The sequence below is a fragment of the Sciurus carolinensis genome, chromosome 6, assembly GCF_902686445.1.
Source record: "Sciurus carolinensis chromosome 6, mSciCar1.2, whole genome shotgun sequence".
NCBI classification, from domain to species: domain Eukaryota; kingdom Metazoa; phylum Chordata; class Mammalia; order Rodentia; family Sciuridae; genus Sciurus; species Sciurus carolinensis.
Window position 1 is genome coordinate 57,812,039 of NC_062218.1, and position 16,095 is coordinate 57,828,133.

The 16,095-nt window shown below is 37.8% G+C and overlaps 1 protein-coding gene across 1 annotated transcript in view; it reads right to left on the bottom strand.

Moving 5' to 3' along the window:
* Positions 1 to 9,281: 9,281 nt before the first annotated feature.
* Iqgap2 (IQ motif containing GTPase activating protein 2) overlaps positions 9,282 to 16,095 on the bottom strand; it is a 280,459-nt gene continuing 273,645 nt past the window's right edge. The window contains exons 34-36 of the mRNA XM_047555267.1: positions 15,158 to 15,295; positions 13,988 to 14,096; positions 9,282 to 9,507 (exon numbers count right to left, since the gene is read on the bottom strand). Coding sequence (XP_047411223.1) covers positions 9,394 to 9,507; positions 13,988 to 14,096; positions 15,158 to 15,295 — 361 coding nt within the window. The 3' untranslated portion in view covers positions 9,282 to 9,393. The remainder of the gene's footprint in view (positions 9,508 to 13,987; positions 14,097 to 15,157; positions 15,296 to 16,095) is intronic.

The window sequence follows — 16,095 nt, forward strand, 5'->3', positions numbered from 1 at the left end:
CCGGTTTGGGAAGTTTGGTATTTAGCTAAAACCTTGCGAGTTGTTCCTGTTTCTGTAATTTAGGGATAATGGATTTAAAAGTTTATAGTGTAGTGACAGGGTTGTCCTCAAGTGTTTGACATGTAAAATTCTTTGTATTTCACGGCATTAGAAATCTTAGAGTCCGGTGCTTGTTCTTTCACAGACACGCCACCTACTGCGACTGTCCCATCTAACCAACTCATACCCAAGCGCAGTTTTTCCTTCCTTCCTCCGGAAAGGCTGTAACTTCTTCTGTTCTCTCACTTCCATTGCCCGCTGGAATCACCTTCGGAGATGCCCTGGGCAGCGGGTGGTGCTCTGGCACCTCCAAAGTGAGAGATGTCCACAGGACGAAGCGCCCTGGAGACTTTTATTTTTATTTATTTATTTTTTTTAGAGTCCTTTACGTGTTCTTCAACGCTATTATGACTTTGGATAATTCAAATCTTGGGACAGGGAACGCTCAGGGACCTGGAGGGGACGTCGATGATTAGGCTTGGAGGTGAGGAGCGCTCAGCTTATTTAGCTCTCAGCATTTAGCTTATTTAGAGTCTCTGGTGAGCGCAACTTTCAGACCGCAAAAGGAAGTGGGTCCCCCAAAGAGGCTGTTTCTTGGAAAGTTCAGCCGCAACCTCTGGGCCTCTCAACCCAGGGCACTGGTGGCTGCAGTTCAGAGTCAGCTTTTTATAAAGGGAGTTTTGCAGGAAGATAGTGTCATTCTCGAACTAGAGCTCTGAAAATACGAGCAGAGACCATCTTCTTCCCTATATTCTTCCATCCCCCTCACAGCCCAATGCCTTGTTTTACATAGAAGTTGCTCAATAAATTATGGAGTTACCCAGTTAAATAATGCCTTTTAAGATCTTCCCTGATTCAATACTCTCAGGAAAACATATCCAAGAGTAGGTGTGAACCATCAAAATTGTATATTTTTGCACCCATTATTATATCGTTTTTTTCATTAACCCTAAGATGCTTTTGACTTTAAGATTCATCATTTTAACTTACAGTCACAAGGAGGCAAAGAACTGCCAATTAACCTGGGACATACCATTAATTGTAAGAAACACTCCAATTTCAGCGTTAGACATGAAAGTGCATTTTAGAATCAATGAACTACAGTGGCCTGGGGTTGTGGCTCAGTGGTAGAAGAGATTGCCCGGCATGTGTGAGGTACTGGGTTCAATCCTCAGCACCACATAAAAATGAATAAATAAAATGAAGGTATTCTGTCCAGTGTAAAGTATCAAAGTACTAAAATGTGACAAAAATTTCTGACAGTTCAAGGATATAAAATAGAAAGTATAGTGGTCACCCCTCATCCATGGGAGATGTGGTCCAAGATCCCCAATGGATGTCTACAACCTGAATAGTATCAAGTCCTATGGACAGTATACCACCATGCCTTTTCCCTATTTCCTCTGCAGTGTTGCCCCTTAGTGCCAGAGTTAATCTGTCCTTTTGTGTTTTGTGCCCTGATGCCTCCTTTGCATTACTACTGTTGTACTTTGGGATCATTATTAAGTAAAATAAGGGTAACTGGAATGCAAGTTTTGCAATATTAGAACAGTTGATCTGATAAATGAGATGGCTACCAAGTAATTAACAGGTGCATAGTGTATACAGTGTAGTTATGTTGCATAAAGGGAAGAGTAACACAACCTCAGGTGGGATAGGGTAAGATTTCATCACTATATTCAGAAAAGCATTAAAAGTAATAAATGGTTTATTTCTGGAATTTTCCATTTAATATTTTCAAACATGGGTTGACTGTGGGTAAATGAAACTGCAGAAAGGAAAATTATGGAGAAAGGAGGGTGAACTTATCTCCTACTTCTCCTCTCATGGTCTCCTTGATTACTATTAAGTTTCTGTCAATCATTCAAGAAACTGTTCTCGGGCTGGGGATATAGCTCAAGGTAGAGTTCAATCCCCAGCACCCCCCACAAAAAAAACCCCAAAAAACAAAAAACAACTTCTCAGATGCAAATAAATGAATGTATGCATATCCTTAAAAGAGTGGACTAATGCTATGACTACACTTTAAAGATTTCATTTATTTCATTGTTGGAAAATGTTTTCAACCATTTTACAAAGCTATAAAGCTTAAAAGGATGGTTTTGGGGTTTAGTATTAAACCAAAATGTACTGCTAGTGATAAAAAGAGGGCTCCTGAAACAATAAGATGCTTAAATTCTGTGTATTAACTAGATTAAAGTGTCCCTCAGAGTGGGACTGGCATACAGTGAACAAGAGGGAGTGGAAGAGAATGAGGTATTTTTTTTTTCACTTTCATATTCGCTAAAGATTGTAACTTGCTCATAGAACAATCACCAAAAGTTGAACCTACTTTCAAAAACAATGGTTTTAATTTTAGCATGCATAGGTATGGATTCCTGGACCCCATCCCAGACCTATGGTATTATATTCTACATTTTTGACAAGTACTCCCAGAAGATGGTGAGATCTGTGTGTTCCCAGACCAAAGTTTTGAGAAACTAATATTATTCTAAGACAGTGGTTTTCGAACTTTAGGAATGGAGTCAGGTGTGATGGTGCATGCCTGTAATACTAGCTACTTGGGAGGCTGAAACAGAAGGATTGCAAGTCAGAGGCCAGCCTGGACAACCTAGCAAGACCCTATCTCAAAATAAAAAATAAAAAAGCCTAGGGATATTAGTTCAGTGGTAGAGTTAGTCCCCAGTACCAACAACAACAACAACACCATAAAACTTCAGCATGGATCAGAATCACCTGTGAGATTTGTTCAATCACAGAAATCCTGATTCCGCAGATATGGGGGATGTGGATTGAGAATTTACATTTCTAACAATTTCCCAGGTGATGGTGATGATGTTAGGGGTAGGAGGAACATATAGCTGAAAAAAGAACTGAACAAGGGGCTGGGGAGATAGCTCGGTTGGCAGAGTGCTTGCTTTGTAAGCACAAGGCCCTGGGTTCGATCCCCAGCCCTTCCCCCCAAAAAACTGAACAAGATTCCATCTAGTTATCCCGCAGTATCCAAAGGGGTTGGCTCCAGTACCTCCAAAGTTACCAAAATCTGAGGATGCTCGAAGTTCTTTATATAAAATGGCAAAACCTTCAGTATACTTTAAATGGTCTCTAGATTATACCTAATGCAATGTAAATGTTGTGTAAATAGTTTTTATATTGTATATTTTGAGGGACAATGACAGGAAAAAAGTCTGTGCATATTCAATACAGATGCAATATTTTTTCCCAAATATCTTCCATCCTCAGCTGATTGAATTTGAGAATGTTGAATTCTTGAACATAAAGGGCTGACTGTAGTTTGTTTCTTTATATCACACAGTATTTCAAGCATTGAAAAGTTTAGCACCTAAAACAAAACACCGCGGGCCCATAACCTGGCAATAACACACATATACATATGTACATACATATGTATGTACATATACACAATGTACATATACATATACATGTCACTGTTTAAGCCATTTTTGTACCCTTTTCTGATGTCATTCTCTTTCTTGACCAGAAGAGTAACTTTACTATTCACATTTTTGTACTTTTAGTACATTTACATGTTTATAATAAATATTGCTTTGCATGTTTTAAATGTTTATGGACATTTACAATATTTACAACATGCTCTTAGGAATTCTTCAGTTGCATTTTTCTAGATACATTTGTTTCATACACATATAATTCTTTTAAAGATTTATATTACTCCCATATATGCATATACTACATTTTATTTTTCTAAAACTATTTTATCTGTAGTTTTGTTCCCATGTTTACTCCTAAATGACTTATTTTTATTTTATTCCCTCAATTTATCTGGCCAGAGTTTGGAAGTTAGTTTTTAATGCTCATCTTTTTGTTTGGTTGCTTTTGTTGTTTATTTTTAGTGTCACTTATTTTCACACAGGTTTTTAATTCTTTTCCTCTACTTTCTTCAGGTTTATTCCTTAGTCTTAACTTTGAACTGATAGCTTGGTTTGTGAACCTTTACCCTTCTCTCTCAAAGGACCACTTTGGCTACATTTTGCAAGTTTTGATATGTTCTTATATGCAAGTGAAGATTGAACATTTTGTCAATTTCATTAAATATTCAACTCATAAATTACTGGAAAATTTTGACTGACACTTTGGATTGAATTCTAATTTGGTATTATGGTCTGTTGGTAATGTTCTTTTTCTTTTCTCTATTTTGTCCTCAGACTTTACAGAGTTCCCATTATGCTTGTGTGCTTGCTTTGGAGAAAGGTATCAGTTCCTCTACTTCTTTTATTCCATGCCTACCATGCCAAAACCCCTTTGTCAGTTTTAGAGCGAATTTATGTAGGTTGACTACAGTGGAAATGTTACCTAATCAGAGATGATAAACATGTTGAAAACCTACCTGAGAAGAGTTGATAAATATATTTCTCAGATGAGAAGCTTTGTAGCATCATTCATATATGAACCACTTGATATTAGTTCTTGGTTTTCCATTTCCGTTTTTAACTCAGCTGGCACTAAATAGTATGAGTCACTAATCATTCTCCCATGTTTATAGTGTTTAGTAGTGTTTAAAAACAAATGTGACATCAATGTGGCCAAAGTTTTAATCCCAAGATGATATGAAAGCCATTTCTTTCAAATCATTAGATGACCTACCTGCTTCAGGTATTCTGGTTACTACACCTCTATCCAAAGTTCTCCAAAGACAACAATATATTCTAAGAACTTGCCTAGTGATTTCCTTTTTTGGAAGATAATGGTGGTAATACCAGAGCCCATGTAAAACAAAAGCATGTAATACTCAAATTAGGTGTGAGATAATCCAGTTCTTGGTAAAGACCTCCACATTTAAAAAAAAAATTTTTTTTTAGGTGTAGATGGACACAATGTCTTTATTTATTTATTTTTATGTGGTGCTAAGGATCAAACCCAGTGCCTCACGTGTGCCAGGTGCTTGCTCTACCACTGAGTCACAACCCCAGCCCCCCATTTATTTTTTAAGCAAACAAGAGGTTGCACTCAAATTACAAGCTAACCAGCAGGAGTCCTGTTTCTGTCTTTTGTTTTCACAAACCTGTTTAGTACTTTGAATTTAGAAGTTAATCTCTCATAATGAATCAACAACTGTACTTCCATTAATTATACCATAGTGTGAATTGCTATCCCTATGGTTCAGAGTGCTAAGGCCAAATTCAGTGTCTTTTAGAAAGAAAACAAAAACCAAAACTTTCATTCCAGTTAAATAAGGTAAACTCAGTATCTTTTGGTTCTCCTTTTGAATTTCTCTTCTAATATATTTTAGCTAGGGAATTTTGTGCTCTAAGGAATACAGCAGTGAGGCATTTCAGTGAATCTGTATGGTCATTTTATTTGGAGATTGAGAGGATTTTCACTGTTTGAAGTAAATAGTCAGTAAAAGCCTCATCCACATGGTGGTTCTGGACTCTGAAGGGGCAGTGGGATGGAGGGCTTTGTCTCCTTTGCACCCCACTGCCTGAACTCACCTCAGTGCCTGCCATTCATGCGGCACTGCCCAGCTCTGGACATACAGAGGGACTGAAACACCATGCCCATCCTCAGGAGCTCAGAGGATCCTGTTTTAACCTGTTATCTTTTTTTTTTTTTTGGCGGTGCTGGGGAATCGAACCCAGGGCTTTGTGCTTGCAAGGCAAGTATTCTACCGACTGAGCTATCTCCCCAGCCCCTTAACCTGTTATCAAGTCTAGGTTTCAGTAACAGAGGGATTCATTTTCAACAAGCCAACCAGCAGGAAGACCATTCCATGCTCACAAGAATCTTTCAAAATACAGACAACTCTCACCAGAGTTCCGTGGTTTGCCACTTGGAATGTTTGAGGAATACCACAATCCCTGCTTAACCACAGTCAAAGTCCTAAAACTCACATCGTGAATGGCATCTTTAATTAGCGTCCAACCACAACACACGCCAGCATACCATTATAGTTCTGACCTTTTATGCCAATGATCATAATCACACCAGTTGGTCTCTTTTTGGCCACTTTTAGAACAGAAAGGTCTTCCCTCTTTTGAAAGTTACTAGAGCATATTCATGGAGAGTGGCTAGAGTGCTGGACCTTTTTGGCCTGCCCAAGTCCCAGGTGCCAGAGTGGAGACTAAACACACGCAGCCTCTCAACCTTCCAGATCAAAGACCACTTTGTAACAGTGGAAACATAATCAAACATACATCAAAATATAGGAGTCAGCATTGCAAGATTCAAGTTATAGTTCCAATTGCTCATTGTTCTAAAAGAGACATGTATATATACATGTATGTACATATATTTACATGTGTATAAATATAGATCCCCCACCACGCACACACTGGGTATGAAGAGCTATGAGTTTCTGGGGAAGAAGCTGGTCAGGAGTTCTGAGCAGCTCACAGTTACAAGGAAAAAATGTCCCCTGACTTGGGGATGGTTCAGTCCTCCCAAGAGTGGCCCAGACTTTGTCTCCAACAATCTCTGTAAACTTAGGTCTGACTATATCCATGGTCCCATTGGCTTCTTGTTCTTTCTCCTTTTCTTCATTAGATTCCTCCTTCTCTGTGTCACCCTCAAAGAGCGATTGGTGATATCTTTAGTAACATCCTCATCTTATGGGCCAACAGAGTAAACATTTTCAGCTTTCTCTGAGGCACTGGCGTGGTACATCTTCATTCACACACATGACACTCAAGCATGTCATCCAGTGTTGGAGTAAGTGAAGACAAGCTCCTTTCAGAGATGCTGTGAAAGGCTGGTTTTTGCTTCCAAACATCTTCCCCTAATTTTGGCTCCTGTACATTTCTACTACATTTCTTCCTGGAGCAAGAAGAGAAAAGCTTTTCTACTTAACCACAGCCAAAGTCCTAAAAATCACATCATGAATACCACATGCGAAGGATACCATCCTATTGCCTCTGGTTCCTGTTCCCTACTCTCCAATTCTAGCAGTAGGGGAGAGGAAGGCTCATTATTAAGGTAACATTTAACAGTATATTTGATTCCTTTTACTAAAATCTGCATGAAGGGTAATGCTTTAAAAGAAGGAAAAAAAAAATCCCTTCCACTCCACAAACTGTTGAGATAGCACTGTTTTGAGGTATTCATGTCTTTGTCAAAAATACATGTAGCCTGAAGGGGCTGGTGTTGTGGCTCGGTGGTAGAGTGCTTGCTCAGCATGTGTGAGGCATTGAGTTCGATCCCCAGAACCACATAAAAAATGTTTAAGAATAAAAAATACATGTAGCCTGAAACAATCACTAAAGCAGCAGATGTTACTTTTTAAGATTTGGATTTTTCTAAATTCTGTTGTTCTTCTACTTAAGTTCTTTTGTGCCAAATAAGCATATTTTGCAATCCCCAAGGAAAATAAAGGCTGTTGAATGAATGAACAAAATGTTAGGGAGGTTCCAGCTTGGGAGTCTGAGTTACTGTGGTAATGATGGCAAGACTGTCTCCGTTCCTTCAACAACACAACCACCTTCCTTGCCATCTGTGCCTTTAATTGACTATATAACTACCTAGTTAAGGATTGCTATATTCTGGATGTGGTTTGTCCCCACCAAAACTCATGTTGAAATTTGTTTCCCAATGAAAGGTGTTGAGAGGTGGTGGGATTTCTCAGAGACAATCAGATTATGGGCACTCTACCCTCATGAATATGTTAATCTCTTTTGTGAAAGATTAAGTTAGGTCTCTCAAGGTTGGATTTGGTCTCAAGGGAGTGGGTTTCTTGAGACTGAATTAGTTACTGCAGAGTGAGTTTTGTAAGGTAAATTTACCCCTGGTGCTTTGTCTCTTCTTCATGTAATGCCATCTGTCATGAGGCTCTTACTAGAAGTCAAACAGATTATTAGTGTAAGTGCCATGGTTTTAGACTTCCAGAACTGTGAGCTAAATAAACATTTTTCCCCCCAGAACTGGGGATGGAATCCATCCTTAGCCCTTTCTTTAAAAATTTGAGACAGTCTTGCTAGGTTGTGTAGGGCCTCACTAAATTGTTGAGGTTGACGACATACTTGTGATCCTACTGTCTTAGCTTCTGGAGTAGCTGTGATTACAGTAATGCACACCATGCCTGCCAACATCTTTTCTTTATAAAGTATTCAGCCTCAGGTGTTTTATTACAGCAACACAGTACAGATGAAGGTAGGGACCATATTTACCTGACTGTGACTACATGACTAGATTTTGGTAAACAGAATGAACAGAAGTGATCCATGTAATTTAAAATGGTTTGCTCCGGACTTCATTCCCCCATTCCTGCTGGTTGGGAATCAGTGGCAAGTACTAAGGCAACCAGACAACCTGTATTCCTGAATTACTTTGTGAACTTGCTCATTTGCCTTTGAACTGCTGAACTTGAAAAGAAGAAAATTCTACCTTATTTCAGCAACAAGAGTTTTTGCATATCTCTCTTATAGAGGCTTACTCTATTCCCTAGTTAGTAATAGCTTTATGTTTATTATTTCTTTTCCTGATAAGCCCCACCAAGAATCTTCTATACACTAAATGATTTGGATATATTAAGACAATGTAAAAACCCCATTGATGTAATTAAGTAACATTTATTTTACATTAAACAATTTTCAAAGAATACATTTAAAAACCATCTAGATGCTGATTTTATAGCATTACAAAAATTGAGAGGCACAATTGAAGTATTCAAATAAATTGTGAGGGGTAGAGGTGGGGGTCTATGATTGCTATCCATGTTGTTCCTTAGTCACTTAGACTCTTCATACAAGAATCTTTACATGAGGCAGTAGTGCACTTTCATTTAGTAGGAATAAATCACATAAAATATATACTTTTATACAGAAAGTGTTATTGTATTGTCACTTTCAATTACTTATAAAAACTTCATTTTGAATTGCACAAAAATTCTTCAAAACTGATAATTCCCAGAAGACGGGTCTTAGAACTATATGTCTAAATAATTCATTACAAATTAATTAGGTTATCATGTCTCCATAGATAAAAAACAATCCATGAAGAATACATTATTAAAGTGGGACATTTAAAAATCTTTCATAGGAAAATAGGCTTACACATTTGTCCCTAGTTAGCTAAGCTTCCCTCTACTTTAAAACAAATCACAGGGTGTCCAGAGTTTTAAATCAGAGTACCTATACCACAGTACAACGTGGGTATGTTTACATTAATTCATTTTGTGTATCATTCTACTGTAGTATCAAATTATCAAAAAGGCACATGGGTACATTCTTCAGAACAGTTTTGGTCTTCTTTTTTTTTTTTTTTTTTTAAAAGAATCACACGTTTAGAAGCAGTGATTTCAATCATGTTTAAAAACAAAAATATTGAACAAATTCATCTCAATCCAGGTGATACAGAATCCATGAAATCTCCGCAGGCACTTCACTTCCCATAGAATTTCTTGTTGAGCAGGTATATGAGAAGATTCACATTCACTTTAACCTTATCAAACATTTTCATTACAGCCACTCCTTCATACTGCATCTGAAGTAAGTCCTGAAATTGGGAGGAGTATCATTAAATCTTAATTTTGACATTTTGCACATTTTAAAAACAGAAGAGTTTGGTGACAAATATAAGAGTCAACATGATATAATGATCTAAACTTTAGTGTGCATGAGAATTACCTGGTTAAAAACATAGGCTGTCTAAAACTCAGATTTCTAGATCCCGTCCCCAGGAATCTGCGGTGAAGCCCACAAATTTGCATTTTAACAAGTTGTCAAGTGATGGTGATAATAATGGTCAAGACACCACACTTTGAGAATCACTGATGAAAGATAACAGATTTTTAAAATACAAGGACTCTGAGAAAATGACTATCATCAAGTTAATATCAGATATATTGTTATAATTTCAATTCTTTTTTCAGTACTAGGGATTGAATGCAATGGTGTTCTACCACTGAGCTGCATCCCTAGCCTTTTTTGTTTTCTATTTTGAGGTTGGGTCTTGCCAAGTTGCCCAGGCTGACTTTGAACTTGTGATTCTCCTGCTTCAGAGTCCTGAGTCACTGGGATTATAGCTATGTGCCACCGTGCCTGGCTTTTAATTTTAACTTTCAATTAAAATATTCAAAGCCCAAATGCTCCAGTGAAATGTGGTACACCTTTTGTTGTTGTTATTTTCTGTGGTCATCTTTATTGTTTTTGGCTATTGACAAAATAGCATGGCAACAAAATTATATCAGTAATGTAATATAAATAACTTTTTTTCATTGAAGCCTAATACCTTACTATACTCTAGGTTGTTTGGAGTGTTCCCCCACTTGTGCTAAAGTATAATAATCATGCCTCTTCTGCCTCTCCCAGTAGACAGAAGAATATTGTACTACATTCAAGGTGTACTTTGCAAATGTCATTAGCAGCATTACAACTTTCCATCGTTGTGGTTCTATACTTTAAAACAGGAGTAGATTCTTATGATTCCAAAGTTTTGCATTATTTTCACAGATCTTTCAAATGCATCTGTTACAGGAGTACGCTTGGGTGTCATGGCTTAACCCATAAACACCAGCCACCTATAGACAGTCCACCTTCCAGGTCAGTGATGGCAGGCTATTTTTTATAAGATGAAATGTGGCTATACATTGGGCAAATTGCTTCAAGCATATGCTGTGGAATGACATTTTTGCTTGGCGTGAAAAGGCTTCCATAGAAGTGTTCTTTTAAAATTCAAGCATGATTAAATAAAAATGAGAAAGAGATACACAGATTTTTGTTATAAATCTGGTGATAGAAGGATGTGCACTATATAAACAAACACGAATGTATGGGGAGAAGCACATTATTTACAGAAGAACTCATGTCACCAATGTTTGTAGAACATTGTTCTAAGCAACTCCTTCTTGATCTAGACTATTTCTGTATACCTCATTCTCATTTTATCACTGCTGCTAGGTTAACAAAGAAAATCAACTTTTAAAAACAAATATCTGGATATCACCAGCCATGTACAGGAGACTAAGCAGTGACATTTCCCCATAACAAAGGACAAGTAGGCTTTCAAAAGTAGAAGATATTGCTGAACTGCCTTGGACTAATGCCTAAGTCTTAATTTCTTGTTTCTAGCTCTGGAAATTTTTTTATTCTTAATAACGCCTGGGGACTCTATTACGCAAGACCATCTGCAGAAGTTGGAGCCATCTTTGAGGGAACTTTGGCTTTTGCCAGCTTCCTCCTCTACTTCCTCAATTTCCTCCAACTACTCAACTACACCCCTACATCATTTAGATGTACTTCTGGGACTGAAATTCCATAGCAACTGACGTCCTTTTAACAAGAATGTTTTTACCCCTTAGGATGTAGCGGATGCTCAGTTTCCCTCTGGGAAATGTATTATCTGTTAATCAAAGTCTCTTAGAAAAGGATTGAACCAACTTGGTTAGGATGAGAAGGAAGGGTGTATGTTAGGGAATCAGCTGGAACCCCAAAGTCAGAAGCAGAGAAAATATGGCAAAAAATTTTAGTCTTGATCTTACTATTTGCTATTGCAGGACCCTGCAACATAACCTGAGCCTTGGAAATTCTGTATTCTTGTGTGTAAGTTGAGGACAACCCTGCCAACAACATCAATGTGCTGGTGGGCAGTGGACTGAGATCAAGGTATCTGCAAACCCTTTCTGAACCACCTTTGTTTCATTGAGAGCAACCAAAATCTTGTGAGACAGGCAGTGGAGAAGAGCTTGGACCCCACTTGCCTTTTCCATAAAAAGCCCTCTATTTTTCACTGGGGAGAGGAGCGATTCCTACCCTGTAGCTCCTGATAAACACTGGATGTTACTTAATTAAGTAGTTCATCTGTTATCAAAGTCACACTGTCCTCTTGTGTATATGGCCTACAGTTATAGGATATCATTCTATCCTATGGTTTTCTTTGGGAACTAAAGGGAGACTGGACTGAAGATGACCTAGAAACATAAATGTTAGAAGAGACCTGACTTAGAACTTACTCAGAAACTTTTCTCCATTCACAGTCCAAGACTCAGTCATCATGCTTTTCTTTGCTAATTTACACATTCATGTGATTATCTGAAAGCTACACATATAAATAGAAGCCTGAATTCACCTTTACAGAACTTATAGGCTAGGCTGACTCCACAGTCATGTGATCTTTGCAGCTGTATAGGGTCTCATCCTCAGAAGGGTCGTGTGTCCTTTGTTTCATGCTCTGTTGCTGTCATCCTAAAATCTTTCATATTTTGGACAAGGAGCCCTGTATCTTTAGTTTTTCACTGACCCCGAAAATTATGTAGCTAGTTCCAATTGTATGTTAGTAAAAACCATCTGGGGCGCGATGACCACTTGCCTATAGTGAAGGAGGAACATTTCACAATCAGTTTGTGTATAAAGGAATGGTATGAGTAGCTAGTCCTACTGTATACTGAATCTTTTATAAAGAAGAAAATAAAGCTTGTTTTTTTTTTTTTTTCAGTTTTTGATGGACTTTTATTTTATTCATTTATTTATATGTGGTGCTGAGAATCGGACTCAGTGCCTCACATGGGCGAGGTAAGTTTTCTACTACTGAGCCACAACCCAGTCCTAAAGCTTGGTTTTTATACCAATACTCAGAATAAGTCCCAGGAATTTCTGAGGTCTTTCTAAATACAACATAAGGTGTCTCCTTCACCTTTGATTCATCTGTCTGTTCAGTTGATATTGATTGGCCTTGGGTCATTTCTTTCCTGGCAACCACATGCATATCTGCCGTTTCTACAGAAGACTATGGTGTATCACAATCATATTGTTTTTTTCTTCCTTAAAGTTACTGAAGACTCTCATTAACTGAATTGCTAAATGAATACATTCGGAGACACTTAACATAAGTTAGAAAACAATACCATTTACTAAAATATGCATTTCATAATTACCCATCATCTTTAATTTATCTTGCTCAACTGATTTACCTCCTTATCTCAACGTCCTTATCAAACCCATTTAGCTCCCATTTTTCTTCTTTCTTTTTTACAAGGGCTGCTAGACAGAAATGAAGAGCTCTGGCATATGCTCTGGTGAGGGGGAGGTAATTTTAGGGCACTGAGCCATGGGCTGAGCAGGCAGTGAGGCCAGAAATTACATCACTCGAAGGGGCTCAGTGAAGATTCTCACTGATCTGTGCAGAGGGCCTGGAAACCATTTTACAGGTATCTTGAGGTTCAGGCAAATAAGAATTATTTAAAAAGTGCTATATCAAAAAGAAAAAACTCCATTATTTCTTTAAACTGATCTTCCAGCACACCCCTGAGTTTTCTTTTTCACATGTTTGGCTTATGCTTGTGTGTGTATGTGTGTCTTTTAATGAGAAATTAATGATAATTAATTTTGAGAACAATAGTTTTCTATCTATAAGTTTGTGGTCTGGATAATGTCTTTTATTCTTATGATCCAAAACATTTAACAAGTACATTTAAGAAACAGATGTAGGGGTTGGGGCTATAGCTCAGTGGCCGAGTACTTGCCTAGCATGTGTGAGGCACTGGGTTCAATCCTTAGCACTGGGTAAAAATAAATAAATAAATAAACAAACAAAAATAATTAAAAAATGGATGTAAAAACTATTCGAGGAAAGAGAAAGAAAAGAAGGAAAAATGGGTTCAGTTAAGTTCCAATCTTGGACACACAGTCTTAGAGAAAGAAATCCGTTTCCAACAAAAGAAAATGTTTCAGCCTTCATTTAATGGTTCTGAATTATTTTACATTTTTTTTTTTTGTCTAAACCCAAAATTAGAGAGATGGCTTAGAAAAATCAACTGCTATGATTTATCACATAAAATCATTTTAAGTTTCAATAATTTGAAAAATCCCAGTTTAAAAATGAAAATCAATGATAATTGGAAAAAAAAAAGAGAAAACTGGCAAATAAGGCTTACCTTGGTCATCTGTTAAACTTCATTATTGTTGTGAAAGTGCTAACCATGGAGCTACAGATGTCCCTCATCTAAAATTCAGTCCCAATTTGCAGAAACCCAGCTTACCTGAATATTAAGTTGCACTTTTTCCATCTCAACACCAAGGAACTTTGATCTGACATCAAATATGCCCACATCTTCTGTAGCTAAGATATCGAATATAACATTCTTAAACCTAATGAAGAAAGGAACATTCACACATATGGAATTACAAATACACCCTTAAAGATGAAACGAACAAATGGAATCCTAATTAACACTTAGTGAATGGTTTGTGAAAAGTCTGTCACTAAAATCCTCACAGCATCTTTGCCTGCTTGTGCTCACCCCAAAGTAGGTCTAATGTCTATTGTTGAGATCTTTGGCTCACAGAAACTGAAATAGTTGCTTTATTACAAAAGAGATGGAAGAAATGGTCCTTGCTTCTGAGGAACAAAGTAGAGTTGGAAATATATGAGTCACAGAACACAAGAATTATATATTGACCTCTGTTGTTGTCAGGGCAGCCCTCAATATTTCAGATGGCAATTTTTATAGAAACTTCAAAAGAGGAAGAAGCATTTTGTCTGGGTTTGGGTAGTCAAAAGATTTCTTGGGATTAACAGAATAGAAGCAAGGCCTTGGGGGGAGGCAGGAGTTAGGGACATGGCAAATGCCAGTAAATCTGACTTCCCTTGAGACAAATGTTGAGGGAGAGATGGGGCACTGGGCCTGTGATCCATTCCAAAGGAAGAAACACTTGGTACCTGCTGTGGGCTGTGGAGGAGGGTTTGTCTTCTCCTTCACCTTGAATGCATATATTCCCAGCACCCTGTTGGAAGTAGCTCTGACCCAGGGGTTTACACAGTCTGTGGCTTTGAAATTAGAAAGGCACTGTTTCGCAATTATAGACAACTCATCTATCAAGACCAAAGGATAGCCTTTCATGTTCATTGCTATGACTCAGTTCTTTTGGAGGGATCTGGGAGGCTTGCAAATCCAAATGCACTGGACAAGCCATGGGAAACACCACCGTTCCATCTGCACTTCATATCACCCACCGATAGCACTAGATGCTGAAGGCCTGAGGGAAGACTACTGACAGCATTATGAGTGTTTTTCCCATAAACTATATCCAAGGCTCATCCTTGAGACCAAATGAACTTTCTCAAAGGTCAAGGAAACCAAAGAAAGGGTAAGTCAGATGCTGTGTAAGTGGATGGTACATGTTCCGTGCAGATGCTGGGCCATACTTACTGGTTGGTTTGAAGGTCATCTATCCCTAGCAGGACACCTTTCTCATGCAGCTTTGCTGCAGTGTATCTCACCGGCTTTGCTCTCTTCATCCCTTTGGGTTCTCCTTTTCCATCTAGTTTAATTGATCTTCGACTATTCCTGACAAAATAAGAACAGACCACCTGATGTCTTGAGGTTTCTGGTAGTACAATGGCCATGCCCAGAGTGACACCACTGTTCACACCAAGTACCCACTGAGCTTAATGTGCACATTTTCACTTCATTATAATAGGTAACAATTTTCTCCAGATAGTAAAACCTTACCACTAAACTGTTTGGAGAAAAGAATTTCCTGAATGACTCAAGTTTGTGTTACTGACTAATATTTTTAATGAAATTTACACCCTATGTTGTCAGGCATATGGAGCTAACTGTCTATTTTAAGTCATTTCTCAAGTAGCTTTGGTGCGATAGCATGAACTATGTATTCCTAAGTGAAGAGATTACTAGAACTGCTTCAATCTATTTAACAGATACTATGTGGCTGGTCTTAAGTGCTTTATAAATATCACCTAGCATTTAAAAAATTAACATTTCCACAGAGTTTTCAAATTAATAAGTTCCTTTGCTTTATATCATTTCATTTTGATCTCACAGCAATACCTGAGGCTGATACTCCTAGTACCATCTTAAAGATAAGAAAATTGAGGCTCAGAGAAGTTCACCGATCTGGGATCAAGATCATACAATGTAAGAGAGAATCAGAATTGATGTCCTGATAGGTTGACTGTAGAGCTTGTGGAAAAGACCTTAAAGTAACTACAACTATGTAAAGCAAACTCCTAATGATCTCATTTCTACTGAAAATCAGCTTGACCAACTTCTTCCCAGGTAGAATATAAAAAAAATACAATCCACAAGCAAATTAATTACAATTGACAAGTAGTAGGGTCAAATAA